Here is a 27,307-nt window from a genome sequence, read left to right as displayed (position 1 = left end):
TTGAACCAAACAGTAAACCCTCTATATGATGGGAACCACTTCAAGCCAGGCAGTGCAGCAGCACCGCTAGCTCCCCCAGCACCTCTGTTTGTGTGTCGTAGGTATACGTTTTTTGAAGCACTGGGAACCTGTTAGACGCTGAGTTGTGCCTTCGGGGCGTTCTCGTGCCTGCAGGGCAGCTCCCTGCCAGCCGGGCTGGGCTCGCGAAGAGAATTCGCTGACGGGCCAGGCGCCTCCTCCGCGCCGCGGCACGTTCTGAGACTAGAACGTCGGCCGCTCGCCCCCCCCACCCCCACGGCGGCAGGCGCAGCGGTACGTCCTCAGGCAGGAATCTCTCTTCCCCCTCCCGGCAGGCGCAGTGGTACGTTCTGAGGGCGGACGCGCAGACGCTCTCCCCACCAGAGGTAGTGGTACGGCCGCAGAGGGGGGCCTGTGACTTTCCCTCCCCCAGGCGGAGGGAGACGCCATTGCAGGGTTGTTTGTGCCGCCGCCGCCGACGCGGGCTGGGGAGGGAGACCGCCGCGCTGTGAGCGGTGCTGAGGCTCCTGGGGACAGGGACTCTTTTCCCAGAGAGGATCATGTCCACTCCGGCCAGGCGGAGGCTCATGAGGGACTTCAAGAGGTGAGCGTCTCGCCTGGGCTGGGGCTCCCTGGGCGGGGGGTGCGTGCCGGGGTCGTGCCCTCCTGAGGGAGCACAGGGGCTCTCCTCATGCCCCCTCCCCCCCGTGGGTCTCCTTGGCGTCCCGCCATGCCCTGCGTGTAACAGGCCCCCCCTGGCCCAGGCAGGAGCCCGCACCGTGCGCTGCTCCAAGCTCCTGGGGCTGCGTTGCGTGCGGTGGGGAGCGGGGCAGGAGCCCCCCGACAGCCCCACCGCAGCGCCGCGTACCTGTGGGGCTCGGAGGGCTACCCGGCAGCTAGCCCCTTGCTGCTGCGGGGTGGGAGCAGCTGTGGGCGCTCCCTGGCTTGGGGGAGGAAGCGCAGCGGGTTCCCCTTTCCTTTCCCACCCCGCTGCTGGGTTGGGGGCGGCGCTGGGAGCTGGGGGGTCAGGCCCAGGGAGCGGCCGCCCGCCCGAGGCTGGCTTACAGGAGCTGCCCAGTCAAAGCCACAAGGCCTCGGGGCCTGGCGAGCTGTGCGGGCGTTGTTGCCAAGGTGTAAAGCAGGGGGCAGGCAGCCCTGTCAGGTGTCTCGGGTGTCTGCCTCAGAATCGGCCTGCCATGGTCTGGAGTCCAGTAGTGACACTTGGCTCTTGTACAGCCCTCTCCGGCCACTGAGCTCAAAGGACAGGTAGGTATTGCCGTCTGTGTTGTACATGGGGAAACTGAGGCCCAGAGAAGTGAAGTGACTTGCCCAAAGTCAGTAACAGAGCTAGAGATAGAATCCAGTCTGCTGACTCCCAGTCTAGAGCCTTGTTCACTGGACTACACTGAATCCCTTAATTCTCCAATGCATCGAGTATGTGCACCAGTAAAGGGCTTCTCCATGTTCAGGATTTAATCCGCTTTATTTATCTTTGTCCCCTTTCTCCTCTCCCATGCTGGACTGTTCTTTGAAAGGGAGACTTAATAACACAGAAACAACCTTTTTGCTTTCTGGATTGTCTGCTCTCAAGGAATGCAAAAACCTCTCTTAATGCTGGTAAGAGGGCAGAATGCTGGTTTGTCAAAGCTCTGTTACTGCGGTGAGGACTACAGGACCAGCAGTCTTTTCCCCCCGTACCCCTTGGGACAGAGATGCCGAGCAAGTTTGGGTTTATATGGTAAATGCTGTTCCTACACGCACTTCTTGGAAAGAAAGTTAAGATATCCTGCCCCACTAAAGGGATTAGTTGAATCTCTGCCTCTGTAGGAAGGAGGCTGCTTTTGTTTTTGTTTAGGGTTACTTCCTCCAAAGCTCTCTGCTTCTTACTGTATGCTGACATCTGGAGGCATCTAAGGATAAAAGTCTGTGCTTATGTCTTTAAAACAATGGCCACTCTCCTTTCTCTGTCAACTGCTTGCATGAGAAATGTCCAAAGAACCTTTGATTGTATTGCCTTGGTTCTGTTAGGAAACCTGTATTATTCCGAAAAGCCACTGTGTATAGACCAAACACTCAGTTACAATGTTTACAGCAGTACATTCTGATTATAGCAGAGATTCCATGATGCAATAACCCTCTAATTCAGTGGTTCTTCACCTGGGGTGCACACACCCGCGGGGGTGCAAGATGCCCTTTCTGGGGGTGCGAGACATGCCAGATTTTTTTAAAAGGTAAATCATCGAAAACACAAATTAAGCACAGGCATGTAAGTACAACTACTTTGTTTCATCAAACCTATGTATTTATTAACATTTTTTTTAACGATTACTGTAATATACAAACAAAAATATATCTAGGTTTAAAGAACTGACCTATATCAATGATTTTTGATAAGGGGTGCGAGAACATATTTTGAGACCCAAAGGGGTGCAGGCTGCAGTAAAGGTTAAGAACCACTGTAATTTAAGGGAATTAGCTGTATGATGTCAATCTTTGCTTCAGGCTGGAACTTGACAGAGGAGGGAATATTGAGCCTGTAAATATTTATGCAGGTGTCAAATGCTTGTATATATGCTCATTATTCAACGAGTTAAGATTTTTTTTAAACACCTCTGGAGATCACACATCAACATTCTCTAGTTGTTTTTTGTAACTTTTTTATGGGTGTAGAAGTGAAATGCTTAGTGAATAAAGCTAACATTTTCAGAGATGTTCCCTCATTTTTTTGAGCCTCTGTTTTTGGGTACCTGTCTTGAGGTACTTTGCTTGGTGGTTTTCCACCCTCCTTGCCCCCATCCTCCCAGTGCTGAAGATCCACAACTCCAGCGGAAGTGAATAAAATCAATAGGTTGTTGGCACCTCTGACTTGTCTCAAGATGAGCACACAGAACTACTAAACACTTCTGGACTCATGTATATGCGATTCTGGTTGATAGTTTCAGTCACACATTATTTTAAAATGTTTGTAAACAAGGATCTTTTTCTATACATTAGTGAAAAAAATAGTTATATTCTGTTTAAAAAATGGTAAGTGCTGAACTACAGAGACTCTGGAACAACTGTTCCAGTTTGTCATTTAATTACATATGTTATGTACATCATCTGTTATGCATGTAGAAAAGCCTTTTAAAAGCTAATTGTTATGGGCTTTAAATTGTATGCTTTGTTTCAACATGATATGAATTAATGTGGCTGATAAATTATTGGAAATGAGTCTACTTTGATAGTGTTCCTTTTTAGGTATAGGTGTATTTGCTGGTACCACAATATGACATCCGTAAACCATGGTCATATGTGTATCATATGCATTTGTAGCTTCACACAACCTTGTAATACAATATTAAAAGCTTGATTTGAACCTACAAAGCTAGGAACCTCTGAGCTGAGCCTTAGACGCTACTTAACTTACCCATTACATCTGGATATTGCATTATTTGAGCATAACATTTTTTAGTTCCTGTTAAATGAAAATAGGATATTAAATCTTTTTGCTTGTAGTGGGTCATGTAGATGGTAAAAATTAAAGTAATTATGATACCAGTAAAAGGAATAGCTGTTAGATAAAAAATCACTGCTTCCATCTATTTATTTATTGTTAAAATTGGAGGTGAAGTGGAGATTTTACATATGAGGGGAAAATGCATCTAAATAAATACATTAAAACATGGAATGGAATCTATCAGACATGTCATCTATTCATCTTATGCCTGAAAATTGAGATCACATATCTTTAAAATGTCCGAGTCTTAACTTAAGTGGGTGGGGAATATATTGTTTTGTTTCCTGCTTCTTTTAGGGTGACATAGCAGCCAGGACCATTCAGCTTACCTGTGCGGCTATGAAGTCTGATTACTGTTGGAATGTAAACTTGGTACAGTGACTAACAAGGTGGTGATGAGAGAGGAATTTGAGAGATTACATACATGAATACTGATTTTTGTCTTCTCTTTGAATAAAATTACAGAGAAATATTAATTTAATTACAACTTTTAGTTTTGCTTGTAGAAAAGGAATGTGAATGCTATAAATACCATATTGTTCCTAGCTCTTAAATATCTCTGGACTCTGTTCAAACAAGTTAGGTTTCCAGTTCAGGCCACACCACACCACAAATTCTCTGTAGTTAAAGACCTCCCCACAGTGCAGTGTGTGAAACTTTGTCCTGATTTAAATGCCAAACCTATCTCTGAAGCGCATTGATAGAGATTAATGCTTAGGGCTTGGCATGCAATCTGGCTATCAGGTAGGAAAAAGTGACATTCCTTTTCATCCTGGCCAAAGTGGTAGGTAGCTCATGCTGTTGACATTTAAGTTGTCTGAACTGAGCATGCAGAGAGAACAGGTTACTAGCCAAAATAGGCCTGTGTGGCCTGGCAAAATGTGGTCCATATAGTATCAAAAACATAAGAAAAACCTGATGTGTGTTTCCTTCTACTTGGTTCCAGTGTGTGCATCTGTGTGCATCACACAAATATAATTGGTTGGTTTCCACAATAGTTACGATGTGTCAATTTGTGGTTATAATCATTTTCTCTTCAGGACTGTAGCCAGCGGGTGTTGTTCTGAATGCTCATTTCATCATTTGCTATGTGGTATTTTAAACCAGATGTACAAGGTTTCATAACTGCTCTTGTATTTGATGCTGTGTTCCATGCATGATGAAACATATGCTTCACTTATTTATTTAGTGCTGATCTGTCTTTATATATTGACAAAATATTTGAAGAGAAAATCCTGATCTGCATCCCTTGGTGGGCTTCTGTCTCTGGGATATTTAATGTGCATATAACACTGAAGTATGTAGTTTGTGTTCTAAACCACAGCCTGAATTCTCTAGTCTGGAAGGAGAAATGAGTACAAACTCTGGATATGCTGACACATTTCTGAGTATTATCCTGTTTTGCTTGTGTGTGTGTGTGTATATATAATTATATATATAATTTTAACATGTATATCTTCCATATTCTAATTTTTTAATTGTTAGATTGCAAGAAGACCCTCCTGTGGGTGTCAGTGGTGCACCATCTGAGAATAACATTATGCAATGGAATGCAGTTATATTTGGGTAAGAGAAGACTTTTGCTCACTGCAGAGAAGATAATACTAAATCGTTAAATATAAGTTAGATAATGTTTGATTCTGTGAAAACGCTTGAGACTATGTGCGTGTACTAAGTCAAAATGCTGAGTATGAGACAAACTGGCAAAAATTAGTAAGTATATGTTTATGAGGAAAGAGGTTTGTATGGTCTATAGCCTTGAATACTGAGGCACGGTAGAGCACACAAGAAAAGCAGCTACATTTTTGTCCTGATGTAGCCTTATAATGTACATTTTCTTGTCTTTTTAAAATTTTGTATCAATTCATAGTGAAAGCAAGGAGATGGTTATGTTGAAGATTGGGTAGGAAAACAAGAAAAGGCAAGATTCCCCCTGAGAAGCACTGAAGAATTCCATGCCCTTTGCAGATAAATTTAGATGTGTTAGCAGTGACCAGATTGGTTTACAATACAATTCTGTGGGCAGAACTTGTCTAGTTACATTAGGTATCTCATGGATTGGGAACCAATTCGGTCTTTTATCATAAATCCTAGTACTTTGTTAGTGACCTTATTGCAGTTTTAGTGGAATCTGAATCTGCCCATTGATTGTGGTCATCCCCATTTTATGAAATACAGTTATTGTCCTGGATCAATAGTTTTTAATCCAGAAATTTGATTTCTTACAAAGTTATCAGTTTAGTAGGAGAATACTTTGGGTATCCTGGGAAATATCAAAGAATTACATCTTAATTATTTACCCCCTTCTCCCCCCTTTCCTTTTTTCATTTTTGCCTCTATTTCTGATTTGAAAGGATGGGGGAGGTGTGGATGCCTGTGTAAAAGTAGATAATATATTTATATTTATATTTTTTATTTCTAGGCCAGAAGGTACCCCTTTTGAGGATGGTAGGTAGCTAATTTTTTTTATTCTCTTCTTCTTTTGTAAATGGCCCCAGCATTACTTTTAGGAAGGATTTTTATATTTCCTATATATAAAATGTTGGGGGTGTGTGTGTGTGTGTTCGTGTTTTATTTTTTTTTTTAAGCCATAATACACACAGAGCTTAATTTTGAAATAGAAAAAGCAAGCCAACAAACAATGTGAGTTGGTAAGGGCTTGCTATCTAACGGAGACTACAGTATTTTGACCAAAACTAGTGCCAGTGCGTTGTCTTGTCTTTAGAGTGGTTGATGAGTAACTGTAAACCTGTGAAGCAGTGGCCATATCTAGAAGTGTTTATATACAGGGAGAGTGGAATGTTCAGTAGGAGATGCTGAAGGCTAATACCATCAGACTGTTTCATACATCTTATGCCTAATCCCAAAGAGTTTTCATGCTCTCTGGTTATATAGGGCTTTGTCTTTAGCACATGATTCTGATTCACCTTTGTGGTGTTTTCATTTAAGAGCAAGAGGAAATAACCTTGAATTGATCGCTTAATGAAAAAGATCAGATTGTAAACAAACACGAAAGAACTGTATAAGTGTAATGTCTACTGTATATGCAGAAAGCGGGGTGGGTGTCAGTTAAAGAATTATTTGTCAGAAACTCATTGCAATGATCTGCAAGAAGTGGTCATTAAGAGGGGGGCTTTCCAGTTTTCTTGCAAGTGAGAAAATAGCTTAGTGGGGTTGTTTTCTTTGGGGGGGGTGAAGGGAGAGGTTGGGTAGAAGTGGATGGAAATTGGTTGGAATTGGTGATATGTGGCATATATATTCACTGGTCCTTAATAAATATTTTTCAGTAAATCAGTCTCAAGTTTTAAAGGTTGAAGCCATTTCTTATAAAAATCCATCTTTTCATGTACTGGGCTCAGCCATAGTCCATTTTTAGATCAAACTCCCATAGATTTCAGTGACTAAGCACTGGAAGGTCAGGCCAACTGAAGAGACTAAAATAGCTAGTGGGTGGTGATAGTGGTTATTTTTAAATTGTTTATTAATGGTGTCCATAGAAATTCAGTAGTTCTCCTTTAAAAAAAATTCTTCTTTAGAAGTGTTTGATCCAGGCAGGAAAACTCTATCTTCTGATCCACTGAATCCCCAAAACTGTCAAAACAGGAACCATTTGGAAACTTTGGCTGAATAAAATGGCAGATTAACGTTGGCTCGCTCGCTCTTTTTATTTTTTTTAACTATTGGACACACATAGTTGTCCAAAAACTTCCTGTTATCCAAATGCAGTGTCACCTCCTCAGCATGTGGTAATTACATAGAAAATCCTCCAGTGGTCTGAACTAAGCGTCAGTTACGATTTTTAGATAACTGAAGTTGTACTCTATTTAAATAGTTGCTTTTCTGTGTATTGAGTAGGCTTATCTAAATTTTACAAAGATGCTGATGCTATTTTTGTTCATAGCAATATGTGTCAGTTTTATTGGCATTTGAAATATAAATAGTACGTTGTCAAGTGTTCACAAAGATATTTTGATACAATTATAGTTGCATGATGTTTGTATGTTTGCTTTTTTGGACAGGTACTTTTAAACTAATCATAGAATTTTCAGAAGAATATCCAAATAAGCCTCCAACTGTTAGGTTTTTATCAAAAATGTTTCATCCAAATGGTGAGTATTCATACTTTTTTAGCCAAAACAAATATAGAATAGGATAGTGTGATATCACAGCCTGTGAAGCTCAGCAGTGTTTAACATTTTTTTTCAAAGTAGATGTACAGTATATCAGATGTTCAGTAAAAATCCCGATGCCAGGAAAGTTAATTAGAAGAAGCTACTCCTGCATTCTGTAATCATTGTGTAGTCTTCTTAGCTAATGCAAATATTAGTCAGTGTGGAAATGAAATATCTTGGAACACTATTGATATCCTACTGTCTTATAGCCAATGTAGGTTTCTGGGAACTTTCCATTTAAGCAAGATGATTTATTTCTGGGTCACTTGTCTCCTGCTCTCACTAAAGTCAAACACTTAATTTTTTTCCTTCTGCTCCTTCATTTTGAGGAAGGTCTTTTGGATAGTCCTTTTTACTTCCTTGTTCCACTGCACCTACCTGTGTTGAATAGTGGCAGTCTCCTGTTTGGCAGAGGAGACCTTGGTGTATTTTTTATTTTTTACAAAGCTTACCAATGCTGGTCTTTCAGCCTGCTAGAACGATATACTCATGCTCCTAAAAACTGAATGTACTACTTCTGAAGTATTGCTGGCCTAAGCAGCAAGGGACTGAATTCAGACCCTAATACCTGTCACTAGCTACCTGAGGCTATGTCTACGCTACCATGGTAAGTTGACCTAAGTTACGCAATTCCAGCTACATGAATAACATAGCTGGAGTCACTGTAGCTTAGGTCGACTTACTGCGGTGTCTACTGTGCTGGGTTGACAGGATACATTCTCCCGTTGATTTACCTTACTCCTCTCATTCCCAGTGGAGTACTGGGGTCGACTGGAGAGCATTCTGCTGTCTATTTAACAGGTCTTCACTAGACCCGCTAAATCGACCCCTGGCGCACTGATTGCCGGAGCGTCGATCTGTTGTGTAAACATAGCCTGAGTTGTGACTTCCTCTGTTGTGTGCATCTCTCCTTTGCTCTTTGTTTTTGTTTGTTTTTTTTCTCTGTTCCCCTTTTTCATCAGGATTACACTTGCTTTATGTGTGCATGTGTGTCACAATCCTGCACCAATTCAAGTTAGTAGGAATATTAACTTCACTGGGAGCAGGACTGGGTCCTTAGTGCTTCTCCAGTCATGCTCCAGAGACACTTCACAAGACACTTGGCCCTGGTCTGCACTGGTGGGGGGGAGGGGGGGGGAAATCGATCTAAGTTATGCAACTTCTGCTATGTGAATAACGTAGCTGAAGTCAGCGTACTTAGATCGACTTACCGTGGTGTCTCCACCGCGGTGAGTCGACTGCTACCGCTCCTGTTGACTCCGCTTGTGCCTCTCGTGGCGCTGGAGTGCAGGAGTCGACGGGAGAGTGCTCAGGGATCGATTTGTCGCGCCTAGTCTAGACGCGATAAATCGATCCCCGCTGAATCGATCACTGTCCACTGATCAGGCGGGTAGTGAAGACATACCTTTGGTGTGAGGGGTAGATGAAGTGTATTTTTCCTCCTTCTCTAAGAAGCAGCAAAGGAGTATAATTATACTTCTGCTGCTCAAGAATACTAGTGCTCCTGTTAGGCAAAAACTGAGTGAAGATCGCTGGCATCACATCAGTTTGATTCAGCACTGTGGCAGATGTAGCACCAGGATGATTCTTCCATCACATGGGCCATGAGAAATGTAGGCATCCCCTACCCAAATTCAAATCTGCCTACTCATTTCTTTCTCCCCACTGTGAAACATAAAGAATTCCAGTATCTCTTTTTTAGGTATTTTATATGGTTCTTATTACCATAGTATGAGTTCCTCACAATCGTTTAACATAGTTATCTTCACAACACCTCTGTGAGGTAGGGAAATACTGTTATCCCTGGTTTACAGATAGGAGACTGAGTCACAGAGAGACTAAGTGACTTGCCCAAGATCAAACAAATGGAGGAGGGAATTGAACCCAGACCTCCCACATTCCAGGCTAGAGCCCTAAGTACTGGACCGTCCTTCCTCTCCTCTTATGTTACTGAAAGCAAACAAATTATGTATTTTCCCCTAAATACAAGGTATAAAACTGGGGTTCTTACAGATTCTTACAGAAATGCTCTCTTCAGAAGTCCACTTTATTTCCCTTTTTCATGCTTCCTAAAATGTTCAGTGAAACTGAATTGTCATATCCAATATAAATAGTGCATCCATTCATGCAGTGTTTAATCACAACAGATTAAAGATGGCCAGAGTTTTAAATAATTTCTATGTTCTGTTTACAGTTTATGCGGATGGTAGCATATGTTTAGACATCCTTCAGAATCGCTGGAGTCCAACATATGATGTTTCATCTATTTTAACTTCAATTCAGGTAATTTTTAGCAAGCTAAGTATATGATGATTACCCTCCTTCACAAAACCAATGACACAGTGACATAGACAGACAGCATCAACACCAATGAACTGTACTCAAAAGTAATCAAGAGCTTTTAAGCTTATTTCAAAGACTAATTAGTTGATGAACTATATATTCACTGTATTTCTAAGCAATAAAAATAATCCTGACAGGGAATGCTTATAGGAGGTCATTTATTTGGATTCATTTTTCTAACCATTATTATTCCAGATGGGACAATGGGTGTCAGTAATGTTCATGTATTTAAGGCCAGGGTGTGTGTGAGAAACTTTAACTCTTTTATTTTGAAGCCTATGTTTTGTTATGCTTACGAAATTGTTAGAGAGACAGTATTATTGGAATCCAGCTACTTCAACTGCATTAATTTAGGATGGAACTATTTCATATGTTAGGCTTACTTCTGTGGGAATTCTGTGCCAAAAAATTAAAAATTATGTGCACAATATTTTAAAATTCTGTAAAAATCTGCATATTTTGTTTGTCAAAATAACACAATGTAATCACTCTATTTTCAATTATTTTGGTATTTGATTTCAAAATACCTGTCAAGTGTGTCAACAATACACATAACAAAAGAGATTCCCTCAGGAGTAGAGAGTTAAAGAAACCCCTATGACAACTTAGTTCCAGTTGGGGGGGGCTGTGGGATACCCTCCTACCCCCAGTGGTGAGGCACTCCCTGACCTAGACATCCTCACCCCCAGAGCCTTTATTCTCCCAAGCTTCTTTACTGTTCCACCTGGTATGTGGTGAGGTGCAGCCCTGGTCTTCCTCACCCTTTGCCAGACCTGGGTCTCCCAGGCCCTCTCCCATCCCAGGGAGAATGAAGAGGCTGGGTGCTCCACTCAAGAGCTGGGCTCTGCAGAGTCCAGCAGCCCCTATTGACATCCAGCAGCTCTGCAGCCCCATTCTGTGGGGGGTGGGAAACATAAAATTCTGATTTTGCAGTGGCACAGAATTCCCCCAGGAATATAGGGCTTGAGCTAGTTGTAGAATCAACATCCTGTTGTTCCCCATGGTGGTCCTTTTAATAATGAAATTACTATCTAGAACATAATGGTCCAAGTATCTCATTTTTTTTTCTTTCCCCCGTCCTCTCACAGTCTCTGCTTGATGAACCTAATCCAAACAGTCCTGCAAACAGTCAGGCAGCACAACTTTATCAGGAAAACAAACGTGAATATGAGAAAAGAGTTTCAGCTATTGTTGAGCAAAGCTGGAACGATTCATAATAGATGACTACTTTGTTAATCTTCCTCCTCATGATCATTGGGTACAATTTAACACTCAGTAGAAAGGCTACCAGAAATTTTAAGTGCCAGAAGTTCTAAGGATTTGCATACCAACATGTTTGCAAAAAAAATTAAGCCCTTCAGTTTAGAAACTTTAAAAGCTTGTGTATCTTGATTAATGTACTTTTTATTGCATGGTATGAACTAAGTTATTGCTACATAAATTTGTAATATATCCTGTTTGTATTTTTTTCCCAAGTGTATAATGTTGATGTGGAGTTTTCATGAAAGAATATACACATTTTGTAAATCTGTACTTTTTCAAATATTGAATGCCTTATTTTTGAATTCTTTAGATTTTTAAATTGGAGAAAAGCACTTAAAGTTTTTATATATAAATATTACATGTAAAACTGTTAAATACATAACCTCAGTGCAAGACATTCTTTTGTTACTTTCTTTTGTATCTCTTTCAAAGGGCTTAGTTTTTAAGTGTTGAATCTTTCTCTTGATAAATGCTAATATTATGCACTTTACAAATATGAGGAAAACTGTGCTGTGATGTGTAACTCATTAATAGTGTTCAGTGGAGACATGCTTACCTACACTGGAGCTTAATTTGGTCCTGTAAGTCTTCTCGCGCATATGAGGTAAGGAAGTATCTGCCCCATTTTACTGACTGGGAAACTGAGGCACAGATAAGTGACTTCTCCAGAGTCACACTGCACGTCAGTGGCACAGCTGCAAACAGAATCCATATCACCTGACTCTGTCCTGTGTTTTGGCCCCTAGGCCATCCTTTTTCTCACTAATATAAACTTTATTAGTATCACTGTTACATCTATAATAGGGGTCAGCAACCTTTCAGAAGTGGTGTGCCCAGTCTTCATTTATTTACTCTAATTTAAGGTTTTGCGTGCCAGTAATACATTTTAACGTTTTTAGAAGGTCTCTTTCTATAAGTCTATAATATATAACTAAACTATTGTTGTATGTAAAGTAAGTAAGGTTTTTAAAATGTTTAAGAAGCTTCATTTAAAATGAAATTAAAATGCAGAGCCCCCAGGACCGGTGGCCAGGACCCAGGCAGTGAGTGTGCCACTGCAAATCAGCTTGCGTGCCGCCTTTGGCACGTGTGTCATAGGTTGCCTACCCCAGATCTATAAGATGCTTAATAGCTTGTCACATGCAGGGAAAGTATTAATGACTTCACAGGTCTTTCACATCTCATATTAACACGTATGAAATAGGTTCACTATAACTTGATCTCTGATCATCCAAAATTGAGTAATACCTAAATAAGAGGTCTTGTGTATTATTTTAGAAGTTGATACATAATAGGATATTATTATTATTATTTATTATATTTACTCTTAAATTGTGAATATGGAATTTTCTGAATTTTATCTAATAGATTTAGGTAATGCTTGTCAATCATGTATCACATACTGTTACTGAGATGTATTTTTGATGTTTGTTTTCTAATTGTAGCCAAACAGTTGGGTCTCCTACCCATTCCAGCTAGAAAACAAACTGCAGGATGATTTCAGCGAACTACATTTTAAATATGACTGTAAAAGTGACATTGTCTAGTTCCGTGTCTGTTTCTCAGAGACTCAAGATCAAATTTGTTTAGTTTACAATTAAAGTGAGGTGGGGTTTTTCTAATTGCCACTTTAATAACTTCTCCTTGCAATCAGAAAGTTAGGTTGGGTCCCTGTAATATCACATCATCTGTAATAAAGATTTTACAGGCTCTGTTTTGTCCCCAGTGATACACATGCAATCTTTAGACTTCAGATTCCATCCTCCATTACCTGCATACAACCATGCAGCCTCTAAGGGGGTTGTACAAGTATAAGGCATGACAAGAAACTGCATTTCTATCTTAGTTAACAATTTTGCTGAGGATGCACAAGCCAGCACAAACTTATTTTTATCGTTAAACTAAGGACTTGTCTACACAGGGAAGTAAGTGCAAAGTAAGCTAGGGTTTGAATTTAAAGCACACTAGCTATTGCCTACCAGCTACCCATGTGTACACTTATTGTGCATTGAATGCCTGTGGGTAATTTAGCCTAATGAACTTCCAGAGTGTAGGAAGCTACTGTGCACAAAAACATTTTTAGTGTGCAGTAAGAGTGTCTACTGGGGCAGTTAGTTCAGAATAGCTAGTGTGCACCAGCTGCTGTGGACTTTTTCCCATGTAGACAAGCCCTTGGCATACATTGAAAATACACGGGATATCGACGCAGCAAAGGTGTTGATATTAATCACTTTGCCAAACTGCATTTTAAGGATTAATTTGTAAGACATTGTACGAATGTGTAATAAAGGGAGCAATGTAAATATATGCCAGTGTATTGCTCAATACTCCACTTGGAAAAAACCAGAAGTTTAATTTGGCCCCAGTTAGAAACTAAAAGACTCTATGAAATGCTGACCGGTAAAAGCAAGCTCTGCCTTTATTGGTACACTACTGCAGTAAACAGTTGTATTATAATTTTTCATGAACTATTTACTGACTTTTGCATGTATTGATATTCGATTTCAAAACTGGAACTGAAACAGTATATGCCCAACAGAGAAATGCCATCCAGTTGAATCACCTTGCTCAGCTAATTACAGTACATAATGAAAATAACTTTGTGTTGGTCATCCTTAACATTATGTGCCTCTTCCTCCCTCCAACCATAGATGGAATATATTCATCCAGAATGGTTAATGAAGTTCACCTCATTGTCCTTCAAATTCTCTTCTGTGATGCATATAAAAAAATTGACAGTGGTTAGGCAGCTGGTTGACTGTGACTGCTGCTTATTATACTGACCTGTGTTGTCTCATTTTTACCTTGAACTTTCCTCTCTAGTGCATCTGCCTGTGGTCTCTCATCTTATGGTTAAGCTGTAAGCTCTTCAGGGCTGGGACTGTGTCTGTGTTTATATGGGGCCTGGAACAGTAGGTCTCGGATCTATGGCTGGAGCCAATCGGTGCTACTGTAATACAAATAATAACAGAACTGTGGGATGTTAAGACAAGACTTATACCTGATCATAGATAAATTTGAGATATATCTCCACATTGAAAAAACATTGTCAAATTACTGTTTCAAACACACAGCTATGACGGTAGTTCTCTGCACAGTTGTTTCTGGAGAATGTGGTGTACAGCAGGGATATTAGAAACTAAGCTCCTAAGATTGCATATATTAATTTTAAATCTTTTGAAGAACATGTTCCATTATGTTACTATAAGAGCTATTTAGATGACTAATTTATTAATGTTACTTTCCTCTATAGCCACAAGTTTAGACTAGTGCTATGTATTTCAACTTCTTGATAAATATATGCTTTTATTTAAAATGACTGAGCAGCTTTGAGGAATGGAAATGTTTTGAGTTTTCCATCCCCAGAAGCTCTTGATACAATCTGCTGCTTAAACAGATTCTTTATAGTCTTTGTAACTCAGGGGACTGATTTAAGCAAGAATATTAAAGAAAGATGAATGTACAGAAGTTGGATTTTGCGCTAGCCCATTGCAAATATAACAGTAGTTTTACTTTCTGACTACTCTCCAAACATGGTCTTTGTTGTGGTTCTGGTAACATTGCATAGCTATGAGCAGTACTTGTGGACTGAGATATAGAAGTACAAGTGTCACTCTAGCCACTTTTATATTAGCAGATGTGCCAGATAATTTAGGCCTGCTCATACAATCACCTGAAGGAGAGGTGTGCTGTTGCAGAAGCAAATCCTTAACCCTTAGGAAACTGGCCAGTTCCCATGGGGTTGCAATGTGAGCAATAGGTAATTTGAAGGGCTTTAGGGCACCATAATACAGATGAGGCTAGGTCTGTTTCTGCTGGAAGGAGGGGCTAGCTGAGGCCTCCTGCCTGAAGGGAGTCACACTCTTCCTTCCCCTCCCCTTCTTGGGGATACTCCCTCTCCTCAGCCAACCTTCTCTATGAGATGCCTTTCCTTCCACCAATGTAGCAGGGGAAAGGTAGCACTGGTCTGCAGCAGTGAGCGAGGTGGGGGCTGGACGTTTCCTTACACGGAATCTGGATCAGCTCTGGGAGGAAAAACAGGATGGTTGCTGAGAGCAGGTAGGTGCTGTTTGGGGGTGAGAGAATGAGTACTGTTCTAGTGGTCGTGACAGGGATAGAAAGATAAGGAACTCCTAATTTTTTATGAGGGAAGGCTGAAATGGGGTGATGTGCCTAAGACAAGTATCTAGCACCTCAGTTTACTTATTCTTAAGGGTGCTGAGTGGGGACAGCAGCTTTTCGTGGCTTGGGTAAACAGAGATCATTACAACTTCCCCTCTCCGGGTGGTGCAGTGAGAGCTTCCCCTCCCCTGTCTACTGTAATCTGCTTAAGAGTAGTTACTATTTCTTTCAACACTTGGCTGAGAGAGATCATTGCTCATAGTTGCTTGAAATTGATATTTCTGAATTCTGATTTGTGCATTAGTACAGTGATGGTGTTTTCTTTCTGCATTTTGTTTTAAAGGAATAGTAATTTGAAAGGATGTAGAATGAAGATCTTTAATTTTGTCCTTCCACTTAAAAGTCCTTCCCTATTGCTAGTCTAAACTCACTGTACCAACTTTAGTAACCACTTTTCAGCTGCAATTTTCTACATTGCAACTGAAGCACGATAAAAGGGAAAATAGAAAATTATTACAAAAAACATGACTTTCTAAAAAGGTGGTCACATGACTGTTAAATAATGCTGACCTCCTCTAGTGGAAAAGTCATAAATATACTCGCTGCAGGTTTCTGTTCTGATAAGCCAGGTCCAAGAGTGAGTAATTAGGCAGAAATGTATGGGATATCTAGGGAAGAATATTTTTGGGAAGCAAAGTCTTCAGTTCCCAAAGTCCAGGACACACACTCTCAATTGGAGGATTGGGCCAAAAGAAATCTGATGAGGTTCAATAAGGATAAGTGCAGAGTCCTGCACTTAGGACGGAAGAACCCAATGCACAGCTACAGACTAGGGACCGAATGGCTAGGCAGCAGTTCAGCGGAAAAGGACCTAGAGGTAACAGTGGACGAGAAGCTGGATATGAGTCAACAGTGTGCCCTTGTTGCCAAGAAGGCCAATGGCATTTTGGGATGTATAAGTAGGGGCATAGCAAGCAGATCGAGGGACGTGATCGTTCCCCTCTATTCGACATTGGTGAGGCCTCATCTGGAGTACTGTGTCCAGTTTTGGGCCCCACACTACAAGAAGGATGTGGATAAATTGGAGAGAGTCCAGCGAAGGGCAACAAAAATGATTAGGGGTCTGGAACACATGAGTTATGAGGAGAGGCTGAGGGAGCTGGGATTGTTTAGCCTGCAGAAGAGAAGAATGAGGGGGGATTTGATAGCTGCTTTCAACTACCTGAAAGGGGGTTCCAAAGAGGATGGCTCTAGACTGTTCTCAATGGTAGCAGATGACAGAACGAGGAGTAATGGTCTCAAGTTGCAGTGGGGGAGGTTTAGATTGGATATTAGGAAAAACTTTTTCACTAAGAGGGTGGTGAAACACTGGAATGCGTTACCTAGGGAGGTGGTAGAATCTCCTTCCTTAGAGGTTTTTAAGGTCAGGCTTGACAAAGCCCTGGCTGGGATGATTTAACTGGGAATTGGTCCTGCTTCGAGCAGGGGGTTGGACTAGATGACCTTCTGGGGTCCCTTCCAACCCTGATATTCTATGAATGTAGTTCTGCAACTCAAAGGTAAGCAGAAAGAAAAAGAGTACTTGTGGCACCTTAGAGACTAACCAATTTATTTGAGCATAAGCTTTCGTGAGCTACAGCTCACTTCATCGGATGCATACTGTGGAAAATAGACGATATTTTATACACACAAACCATAAAAAAATGGGTGATTATCACTACAAAAGGTTTTCTCTCCCACCACCCCACTCTCCTGCTGGTAATAGCTTATGTAAAGTGATCACTCTCCTTACTCACTCTAAGGTGCCACAAGTACTCCTTTTCTTTTTGCAAATACAGACTAACACGGCTGTTACTCTGAAAGGTAAGCAGAACGCTAGCCACTTCATAAGAAAGTGAGTGCAAACAATGATACAAATTAAAATGTGTGTTTATTTCCACACTCAGCTTTTTGTAAGATGGCTGCTACTCCTTAATAGAGTCCCCAAAGCCATTGGGAAATACATACAAAGTAAACTGTTGTAAAACACTTAGGGCCCAATCCTGCAATTGTTCTGAACATACAGCTCCCACTTCTAGGAGGTATGCATACAGAAGGATATCTTCAAAGGAATAATTGAGTGGTCTAAATGTCAGATGCTTTAGAATAGATTCTTTGCATCCATAGGTTTAAATGCTGGCTGGATTGAATTTTCAAAGGTAGATAAAAGCAGCACTATGCCAAGTATGTATATACACACTAGATAGTGTGACTTCACTGGTACTATTAACACATGTAATGTTACTTGTGTGCCTAAATGGTTACAAGATCAGAGCCACAGTTTGTAGCTCATTAGCCAAACCTATTCACTAGTTGTACAGTACTAAATATTTTCAGGAGACTTTTTCCATTCATATTACAAAAGCTTTCAGTGATGGTCAGTCAGCGTTCTTGCATCGCTTCCACTTAATAAAACATTGTACGTAATGTGTGTTGCACTTGCAATGATCTATGGCCAAACCCAGCCTCCACAGTCATTAACAAACTGCCTCTGTACAGCTTTAGAAATAGAACTCTGTACCTTTAGTATCAAATGGGAGAACCAGCTTCCCTAAAGGAGCAACCAAAGGAAATAATGCCGCAGCCTTAACGTTCTGTCAAGTGCACAACAGGTGTAATACTACACACTGTTAGCTACTGTATGAGGGGATATCATCAGTGCTCCACATTAACTTCTGGAAAATATGGGCACAATGCAATACATTTACAGTGTCTTAACCAGAGTTTAGGCACATAAAGCAGTTCAGTGTAACCTCCGCTTAGAAAAGAGGCATTGTAAAAGAAACTGAAGCTGTTCCTTTCTAATGCAACTTTAAGCTTTTGCTGTCTGCCGAGCTTTGAGAGAGAGAACATGATACAAAGGAAGAATTCTGCTGCCACAACAGCGCGAAGAGGCTGAAAATCAGCTCTAGTTAATAAGTATAGAAACTCGAAGTAAGCTGCAATAAACTAATTTAAGAGGTATGCATGCTTTTTCAGAGTGCAGTTCTCCTTCCACTTTAAACATGTTTTACACCTCAGTATTTCATCCAAGTGTGGTTAGCAGTTGGCCAGAGCAGCAGTTCTCTGCTATATATTATCCATTTTCCTTTTATTGTCCCTGGGATACCCTCATAAGTTGAAGCTGGTAGCTCATTCAGATTATGCAAAACGTTCTTGGAACTCTAGTAAATCTTAATAAACCAAACCTACTGTTTATTACACCCAGCTGAGCACTGCCATATTAAACATGGGTGATGAGTATAAAGAGGGCTTGGTAAAGCCCCATGGAGGGGCTAATGACATTTCCATTCATTGGAGATTTGAAATTTGACTAGAATTTTTTTTCATTTTAGACCATGGCTCTTTTATTCCTACTGGCCCCTGCTTCTCTATTATCTTGACACTGATCTGATTCTTAAACACAATAGAAAAACGTTTATCAGTTCCTACTGTTCTTGGTTTGGCCCCCAATGTGGGGGGGACGGGACCTATGCCTTCACAAAATAGGTAAAACCAAAAGCTTGTTCTACTCAGCATTTTAACATTTCTTACATTGTTTCAATAGGACCTCCACTTATACCATGATTTTGATGCAATGTTATAAATGCAAGAGCATCATATGTACGTCAACTATTGTGTTAAGAACACAGGACTGGGAGCCAGCAGATCTGGGTTCTGTTTCCAGCTTTGACACTGGCCCTCTCTGAACCCTGGTCTACACCAGGAACTTATATCAACAGAGCTCTCTCTCTCAGGGGTGTGAAAAGAGACATATCTATGCCAGCCTAACCCCCTGCGTATGCAGCGCATCGGCAGAGAATTCTTCCATGGACCTAGCTACCACCTCTCTGGGAGGCGGATAACCTATGCCAAAAGGAGAAATCCTCCTATCAGCATAGGTAGTGTCTACGCTGAAGCGCTGCAGTTGTGCCACTCTAGCGGTTTAAATGTAGGCATATCCTGAGACCTTGATCAAGTCACTTAATCCCCTCAGACTGAGTAGCTTAATTAGCTAATGTCTAAAGCATATTCAGAGAAACAGACAAAAATCAAAAAAGCACAAAATAGCCTTCTTCTAAAATGTCTGGTTAATACTTGCAAATCATGACACCGTAATTGAGTTGAAAGTTTGCAATCCAAAACTGTATTTAACACAGCTGAAAAATACCTTGTACCCTAAGTCTGGGTTTGATGTATCAGCAAATTTGAGAGATTTTAACCTTTAGAAGCTACAGGCTCTAGGTCATCAGTCCTCCCTCTCTCAAGGCATAGCACAAGCCCCAGACAGTGATCTATCCTTTCCCCACAAGGAAGCTTGACCCTACTCAACCAAATTCTAATATAGAATATTTTATACTGTTATCACACCTTCCATCAGAGAATCTCAAAGCACTTTACAAACATTAATGAATTAACCATTACAATCCCCTTGTCAGATAAACAAGTACTATCCCCATTTGTGTCTCAGTTTCCCAATCTGTAACAGAGACAGGAAGTGATTTTACCTAGTGCCACATGGCAACCTGGATTTCCTGACTTGGAAGTCTGTGCTTCGGCCACTATGTCATCCTTCCTCTCCTTCAGCCCAGCACAAACTTTGTGGACATGGGCTACAGAGTCCAGCCTCACCAGCTGCCCCTCACTATTCACAATCACTTTACTGACTCAAGTCCAATAGGTTTGCATGCAGTCTCTAGACACAGAAGTTCAGATATAGGGGGGGTGACATCCTAGCTCCACTGAAATCAGTGAGGCCAGGACATTAACTTTTCTTTTAAATATGCATTTTGTAATTGTGTGTGTTGATTTAAAACATCAGTTTGAAAAAACATTGGCAATAGCAACAGTTATTCTGTGTAGAAGTGGCGCTACTAACCCCAATACCCATGTACTCTGTGTAAACTGATGTAGTCTTCCCAAGTATGCAGGCAGCCTGAACATGAAATTTGAATTCTCATTTATGTCAGTGGGGTGTTAGCTCTGAAAACTACTGATAATTTAAATGTCAGCAGCTAACTACTTCACTGCTGATCAAATGAGCAGAACAATTCAGCGAATGTGCTGATTCCAGAATCCCAAAACTGCCTCCTTTTGCGTATCTAGATTTTAAAAGCCCCAACACGCAAAATCCTCCAGCTTCCCATTACTTCTATGATACAATTATACATTGGTCAGTACAGTCTGTAGTGCAGTCTGTGCATGGACAAACAAAATAAATTGAATATCAAAACAACACGAGTTACTGTAGTGATTGTATTCATTTTTATATTTAATGCAATAAAACATTAATTCAGTTTTAAATGTAAATATAGCTACTGCAGAATCTCCAGTCTGCGGTACCACAAAACCCATGGAGCTTGCTGCACTATTAAGGTCCAGAGCACAAAGGATCTTGACCTCATTTATGAAATGGCTATTGTAACTCCATGGTGATTGGAATGGGCTTTCCAGAAAGGCAATTTATCAATGGAGGCAATGCTTTTGGTAACTGATCTGATTACCAGTTTGGCACTTACACTATTTAAGCCTCTGTTCAGATGAGATCTTCAGCATTTCCCCTGACACTTCCCAGAGATTACAAGATACATGCGAACAAATCTATGGCAACTGTTTTTCATTTGGAAGTTTACTAATTTAAAGTATTCTGGGCCCTTGATTCCAATGGGCTTTGGATCAGATCCTGACAGAACAGCAGTAGATATGTTTTATCTAAATAAATTTTCGAGAGAGGGAATTCACTTTACATGAAAGGAACATGGTTTTATTGCTAAAAATCAAAAGACAGTTATCCAGATTTCATGATTGAAATTTTAATTCCAGTGATTGAATGGAGATACAGTTATTAGGCCTTCTAAAGACTTTAAAAATGTGGCATAAAACACTTAAAAATAAAGACTTTTAAAAAGAGAATATTCTGTGTTACTTTTAGACTCCTAGGGTTCCCCTGCAGTAGAGAGAAACTCTGGGGAAGAGTGATGCAGGTATGCAAAGGGGAAAATCAGCTAACTGGGACATTTACCATCACCATAGACCCATCTAAGTTGCATGTCAGAAAAGGGGAAGAGCAGGGTAATGGCCTCTTTGTGTGCCATGCCCTCCCTTTCCCGTTACATGGAATGAAACCCGGGTAAAAACAATATTAGTCAATGCTCAAAACAGCCTTATAACATCCCCTTACTTTCAACTGAGAGTGAAGTGTGAGCTCCTGCTTTCCTAACTGGGTGTGTGCTTTGAGGCAAGTATTCCCCGTGGCCTCTCATCCTAAATTGGACTCATTGGTCATTACACAGAATTGTCCTCAAACAGAAGAGGGAATGCTGCAGCTCCCCAGCACCCTCCCCTCTTTTCTGGGAGTTATTACTCTTCCCTGTCTTCATATAAGAGAGGAAAATATAGTCCATCATATCTTTTTCTTTGCTCTACGAATCAATGAGTTGTAAAATAGTTTAAAAACCTGATTCTCTCATTTTAAAAAGCTTTGGAAGTGGATATCCATCATCATAATGGCACAAAGTTTTTTAAGAAATCCTTTCCCTAGGGTCCAGCATAGGGAGTCGTTTTAGAAACAGTATGGTCAATTAACACTGGGTCCTCCACATAAACTGATCCTGTATCATGACAAAAATTTGAGACCTCCTCTTCTCAAGTATTAATGCTGATGCTAAAAATAAAGAGAAAACAAATTATGTATTTGTAATATGGAAATGCTCATGGTAGTAAAAGCAAATGATACTTGAATTTTTACTCCAGTGAAATATTAGGTAGAAAGAAGATATGAGTACTTGATATCTTGCAACAGAAAATTCTGTAGAATACAGCTAGCATCTATTTCTTGTTATCCACAAGGCAGAGCAAATTTAGTTTACATCTGCTGGCAATAATCAAAATACTTAAAATAAAATCTTACTCCAAAACAGTTAGCAATACAGTTACTTGAATGGTTAGAGTGTTCTAAATTTAAAATAGCAAAACCTATAGAGCAATTTTCAAATTTGGCTGTAGTGCTGAATAAAGTAATTGTGGGATCTGAACTTTATTCATTTCTGAATGTAACACTCTCTAACTGTAAAAGTACGGCCACCAAGAAAGTAAAACAAACAACCTGCTGAACATTTTTTGGCACTGAATGAAAATTTACATTCTGTTTTAAACAGCATGAAGAACTCACACTGAATTTTACCTATATTAGCTTTAGAGGATTTCCTTAGCATAATAAAGTACAAGACTTACGCTAGGAAGTAATAAAGTAGGTTTTGTGTAACTTCTTGTAGAGTTTTCAAGGAATAGTTTTATTTAATCCCCATTAAATAAGAAAAAAAGTGCATTCATGTGCACCTGTCTGTGTGTATGCGTGCGTACACTTAAAGACCAAACTCTGTGTATGTGATTTTGCAAGCAACTAGATTTTAATCATCCAAATTGTTTAGATTTGCATTTTAAATTATAATTTAACTCCCTGTAAAGCCCAGAACCAACTTTGGGAGATAAAAGCCCAAGTATTTTCAGCATGACCATATAAAAATGTCATTTAATAAGATTTAGAATCCTCTCTTCACCTGCTTATATATCCAAAAAGTATCAAACAACTAAGAGAACAAAGAAATCATAGCCATTAAAATTATATCCATCTTTTAAAATCCCAGTTATCTCACAGTAACTGCCCACTTAGGAGTTTGCTATCCTAGAAAATGATAAAAATACAGGAGATCTCCACCAAAAATGACCACCATTTTCAGAATACAACAATTCGGAACCATTTTATTATTGAGAAAACACTTTTTGTATTCTTACAGTACCTCATTTAACAACACCAAAAGTATTTAGAGTCACAATATTAATAGGCTTTGAGTGTGGAAAATAAAGCTTCCAAAATCGACATGAAGGACAACTGCATATCTACTTAGGGCCTCTAAATGTTGTCTAAAAGAGGAGCGATTTCAATTGTTTCCCCTAGTGGGAAGCTATGTTACCGTTATTTATTTGTTTGTCTTTTCCTTAAAAAAAAAGCTAAATTGAGTTTAAAAAAACCTGAGCCATAATTTAAATTTGGTGATTCAAACTCTGCCTGAAAACAATACGCAGCTGTTTCTATGGCTCAGAGGTTTATTAGTTTGTTTTGGGGTTTTAGTACTTGGTTGTCACAGTACTTTCATTTATAGATCTACTTCTCATCTAGTTGTAAGGGAGATATACTAGCATTCCAGCTCACCCACACCCCAACCAGATCACACTAATGCCTTGATCTTGCAAACACTGGCATATGTGCTTAACTTTAAGCACATCATAGTTCCTGAAGTCAATGGGACTATTTACGTGCTTAAAGTTAAGCATATGCACTAGTGTTTCAGGATTGGGGCCTTAAACCTTTGGGAATTAGCTTCTCATCACAGTACTTTTTGGATTACATAGCACTTGCAAAGCTGGTGATACAATTCTTCCAGAGAAATACATAAAAATGAAATTAGTGGTTTCTAATTAGCAGAATGGATAATAAAAATGCTTTTTAATAAACTGTAGAGATACATTTAACCAACATTTCCTTAATAACTAAAACTGAAAAGCAACTGTTGCAAATATGCTCGTAGCTCCACCACCAACGTATAACTGATCCATGTGTAATATACTTTTGGGATGTTGTTATTAAGAACGCTGTAAGAAGCATAAGAATGAGAGGAGAGATTTTAGAGTAGTAAAGCAGAACTCTTAGGAAAAAGTACTTGGCATACTTTTCTCGAGACTTATTGGTTCTGTACATTGCACCAACCTGGAAATTTGACATAGTATTATCCTCACAAAGCAAGTTCTGAAATTCTAAACGGAAGAGTTACCTTTTTCATTATTTCATCTCGCGTAGTAAACTGTGGTGCACCTTCAACTTCAATCCCCTCAGCCATTTCTGTTACCTTGTCTAAAAGGTCTTTGCTGTAACTATAATAAAGATAAATGCCTGTGAAAAATTACCAATTACCAATTACATTAAGAAACTGCAGTGCACTGTATTATAAAACTAACCCTCAAATGTCTCAGTATGGCAAGGACGTCTGTTCAGATCAGTTATAAAGCTGATTGAAACGTGCATCTCTCAAGCTGTGTGGATCGATCAAAATTTAAATACATATAGTTTTTGTGCACAGGTGCACATACTAGTTCTGCAGCAGCACAGTGTTGAAACCAAAGTTATACAACTTAATAACATAACCTCTTGCACACTTACACAGACACAGCAATGCTGGTCATGGTTTTTAGACCAAAAGTTTTCCCTGCAGTTTTAGCTCAAGATATAACTCAAGCATTGCCTCTAACCAAACTCCTGTCCACACACTCAAGTCTCCAGCTCACGTTAAGGAGTGCTTTCAACTTGTGGATGCATACTGAAGCTTGGATCCTACTAACACGGGAGCTCATAATGCAGTGCTGACTCAGCTGTGTGCTAATCCAGTCACTCCGTGCTGCAATGTGTTGTTTTGCAATGTGATGCTCTCACTGGAGCTAGACTAACCCGAGAGACATTAACTCAATTTAACACTACAAGGTCCACTAAAAAAACCTGTAGAGTTTTTTTTTCTTGGAGGTAACTAATGCGCATGAGCGATTCCGAGGTAAACACACACTGAAGGCACAAGGTGCTTTAGTTCTACAGCAAGATAAACTCTCCCTCGCCTGGGGCTGATCTCAGCAAGTTTGCCTTGATGTGGTAAAACTGAAGTGCCTTCGTGCTGTCTTCAGTGTGCGTTTCCCTGGGGGTTGCTCACACACGTTAGTTACCCCCCCGCCGCCCCCAGGTAAACCCGCCCACCCCTTCTGGGCAGCGAAGGGGTGCTCGGAGATGTTCAGACCCAGGAGGCGCGTTGATGGCTGGAGAAGGGAGTGTGCAGGGGTCTCTCCTTGTCCTTCCCCTACAGGGAAGGAGAATGGAGGAGGCAGGATGGAGCAGCTAACCTCTCCCAAGGACTCTCCACCTGAGCCCGGGAGTGGGTTCAGGGGGGTGTTTCTGCCAGCAGGGAGAGCTGGTTGCCCTTGGAAGCGGGGAGCGGAACCTGCCTCCAGCTCTCTACCGGTTCGGGATGGGTCACTCTCACTAGCCCTGCACCTGCGGCCGGGGCGGGGTTAGCGGCCCGCACCTGCAGCCCAGGAAGAGGTGGTTGGCCCACACCATGGAGAGCGAGAGCAGGTGGTCGATGCGGCCGGCGGGCCAGGGCGCTTCCCCCGCCCAGTCCGGGGGCAGGTTCCGCAGGATGAACTCGCGGCGGGCCTGCCAGTGCCTCTCGTTCTCCGAGTAGGAGCGGAACCGCTCGGGAACCTCGGCCTCTTCCACCTCCCCCACCATCCCGGCTACCACTGGCCCACAATGCAGCGCGCGCCGGAAGCGGCTACCACCGACCTCCGGAAGCGTCAGGCTAGAGCGGCCCCCGAGCAATTCCGCTCTGACTTGCGCACTCGACTGCGCTGGAAGACCTCGGCGCGGGTGGCTGATTTGCTGCGACCGCCTCTGAGCAGCATCTCCCCGCCCCCCCCGCTCACGAGCCCCGTTGCTGAGAGGCCCCCTTGAGCTGGGGGTGGGGTTACCCAGAGGCCAGGGCTAGGTTACTCCAGACGCTATACCCGGGCCCTCACCCCCGGGCCTGGCTTCCCCCAGCGCGGGCCGGAGCCCTGCGTCTCAGCAGCCCCTGAGCCGGGGGAGCCAGGTCCGCTAGTGGAAACTGGCAGGTCGGTGGCCGCTGCCCAGGCAGTGCCAGGAGCCGGGGGAGCGGGAAGGCCCGGCCCGGGCCCCCCGCGTGGAGTCAGGCGCCGGGCTGGGGCCTACGCAATCACTGGGCAGTCCGCTTCCCTGCTGGGGGCTCGGCAGTGAAACCAAAGAGCCCGACCCTGCTCTCCCGTCCTCTGGTTTGACACCTGTAACTTCACTAAAGTCAGGGCAGGACTCCTGGTTTACGCGAGTGTGAAAGAATCAGGCCCAAAGATGGTCAGATTTCAGGGCGGAAATAGATTAATAATCAGATGCCTTCAGGAATCCTGCTAGAGCTTGCATTAAAAGCTAATTACCCCTTCAGGAGTCACCCCTCAGGTCAAGTTTGCAGGTCACACACAATTATTTAAGGGAGGGATAGCTTAGTGGTTTGAGCATTGGCCTGCTAAACGCAGGGTTGTGAGTTCAACCCTTGAGGGGGCTGTTTAGGGATGTGGGCCAAAAATTGGGGATTGGTCCTGCTTTGAGCAGGGGGCTGGACTTGATTGCTCTCCTGAGGTCCCTTCCAACCCTGATATTCTATGAAATCAGTGGTTCTCAACCACTTTACCATTGTGGGCCACGTATGCAGTTCTCTATGTGTTATGTGGGTCATATCCACACACTATACATATATATTCACACACTACCTATTGGCCCTGAGGATGTCACATGGACTGCAGCCGTGGGCTACTAGCGGCAGGCTAAGAACCACTGCTTCAAACTCAAAAATACTGTGAAGAATGTCAAGGCCCTAATAAAGCTAGGAGATTAGATGACATGGTGGCATATGAAATTCACTGGGGGCAAGTGCCTGGTGTGATGTATGTTGGGTGTTTCAATTTGAACTATTTATACATATTGCTGGGTTCTGCATTAATTACTCAAGAAAGAAGCCTGTGTGTCACCATGCTTAGCTCGTTAAAATGTTAAGTAGCGATCAAAAAGGGATGGATAATTATGGAAAATATTCTAACGACAATGTAAATTGATGGTGTGCTCTCATCTTGAGTGTTGTGTACGGTTCTAGACTCTTCATTTTAAAAAAATACATAGAAGTGGTCTAGAGAAGGGCAATACAAATTATTAGAGGTTTGAAAAGTCTTTCAAAGGAGAAGCAATGGAAAAGGACTATTCAGTTAA

The 27,307-nt window shown here is 41.5% G+C and overlaps 2 protein-coding genes across 5 annotated transcripts; one reads left to right on the top strand and one right to left on the bottom strand.

The window, feature by feature from the left end:
- Positions 1 to 383: 383 nt before the first annotated feature.
- UBE2B (ubiquitin conjugating enzyme E2 B) lies at positions 384 to 12,832 on the top strand. Of its 3 annotated transcripts, XM_073355552.2 has the most exons (7): positions 386 to 622; positions 1,554 to 1,756; positions 5,003 to 5,083; positions 5,940 to 5,965; positions 7,537 to 7,626; positions 9,884 to 9,972; positions 11,121 to 12,832. In XM_073355552.2, the coding sequence occupies exons 3-7, from the start codon at positions 5,058 to 5,060 to the stop codon at positions 11,247 to 11,249; spliced, it is 360 nt and encodes a 119-aa protein (XP_073211653.1). In that variant the 5' UTR covers positions 386 to 622; positions 1,554 to 1,756; positions 5,003 to 5,057; the 3' UTR covers positions 11,250 to 12,832. The 3 variants fall into 3 exon arrangements, with proteins under 3 accessions (XP_073211652.1, XP_073211651.1, XP_073211653.1); XM_073355550.2 differs by lacking the exon at positions 1,554 to 1,756 and having other exon boundaries at positions 385 to 622; XM_073355551.2 differs by lacking the exons at positions 1,554 to 1,756; positions 7,537 to 7,626 and having other exon boundaries at positions 384 to 622.
- Positions 12,833 to 13,696: 864 nt separating this feature from the next.
- Positions 13,697 to 25,811, bottom strand: CDKN2AIPNL (CDKN2A interacting protein N-terminal like). 2 transcript variants are annotated; one of them, XM_073355555.1, is made up of 3 exons: positions 25,560 to 25,811; positions 24,267 to 24,366; positions 13,697 to 14,245 (listed from the first exon to the last, which is right to left on the bottom strand). In XM_073355555.1, the coding sequence occupies exons 1-3, from the start codon at positions 25,763 to 25,765 to the stop codon at positions 14,243 to 14,245; spliced, it is 309 nt and encodes a 102-aa protein (XP_073211656.1). In that variant the 5' UTR covers positions 25,766 to 25,811; the 3' UTR covers positions 13,697 to 14,242. The 2 variants fall into 2 exon arrangements, with proteins under 2 accessions (XP_073211656.1, XP_073211654.1); XM_073355553.1 differs by lacking the exon at positions 13,697 to 14,245 and adding an exon at positions 21,233 to 22,099 and having other exon boundaries at positions 25,560 to 25,808.
- Positions 25,812 to 27,307: the final 1,496 nt, after the last annotated feature.

The sequence above is a fragment of the Lepidochelys kempii genome, chromosome 8 (genome assembly GCF_965140285.1).
Source record: "Lepidochelys kempii isolate rLepKem1 chromosome 8, rLepKem1.hap1, whole genome shotgun sequence".
NCBI classification, from domain to species: domain Eukaryota; kingdom Metazoa; phylum Chordata; order Testudines; family Cheloniidae; genus Lepidochelys; species Lepidochelys kempii.
This window is presented reverse-complemented; position numbering and strand designations above follow the sequence as displayed.

Coding starts and splice junctions, on each gene's coding strand:
- UBE2B (XM_073355550.2), top strand. CDS start 579: ATGTCCACTCCGGCCAGGCGGAGGCTCATGAGGGACTTCAAGAG. Junction 5,084..5,939: donor TGGAATGCAGTTATATTTGG/GTAAGAGAAGAC, acceptor TTTTATTTCTAG/GCCAGAAGGTACCCCTTTTG. Junction 9,973..11,120: donor CTATTTTAACTTCAATTCAG/GTAATTTTTAGC, acceptor GTCCTCTCACAG/TCTCTGCTTGATGAACCTAA.
- CDKN2AIPNL (XM_073355553.1), bottom strand. CDS start 25,765: ATGGTGGGGGAGGTGGAAGAGGCCGAGGTTCCCGAGCGGTTCCGCTCC. Junction 24,367..25,559: donor CACCTCTTCCTGGGCTGCAG/GTGCGGGCCGCT, acceptor TCTTTATTATAG/TTACAGCAAAGACCTTTTAG.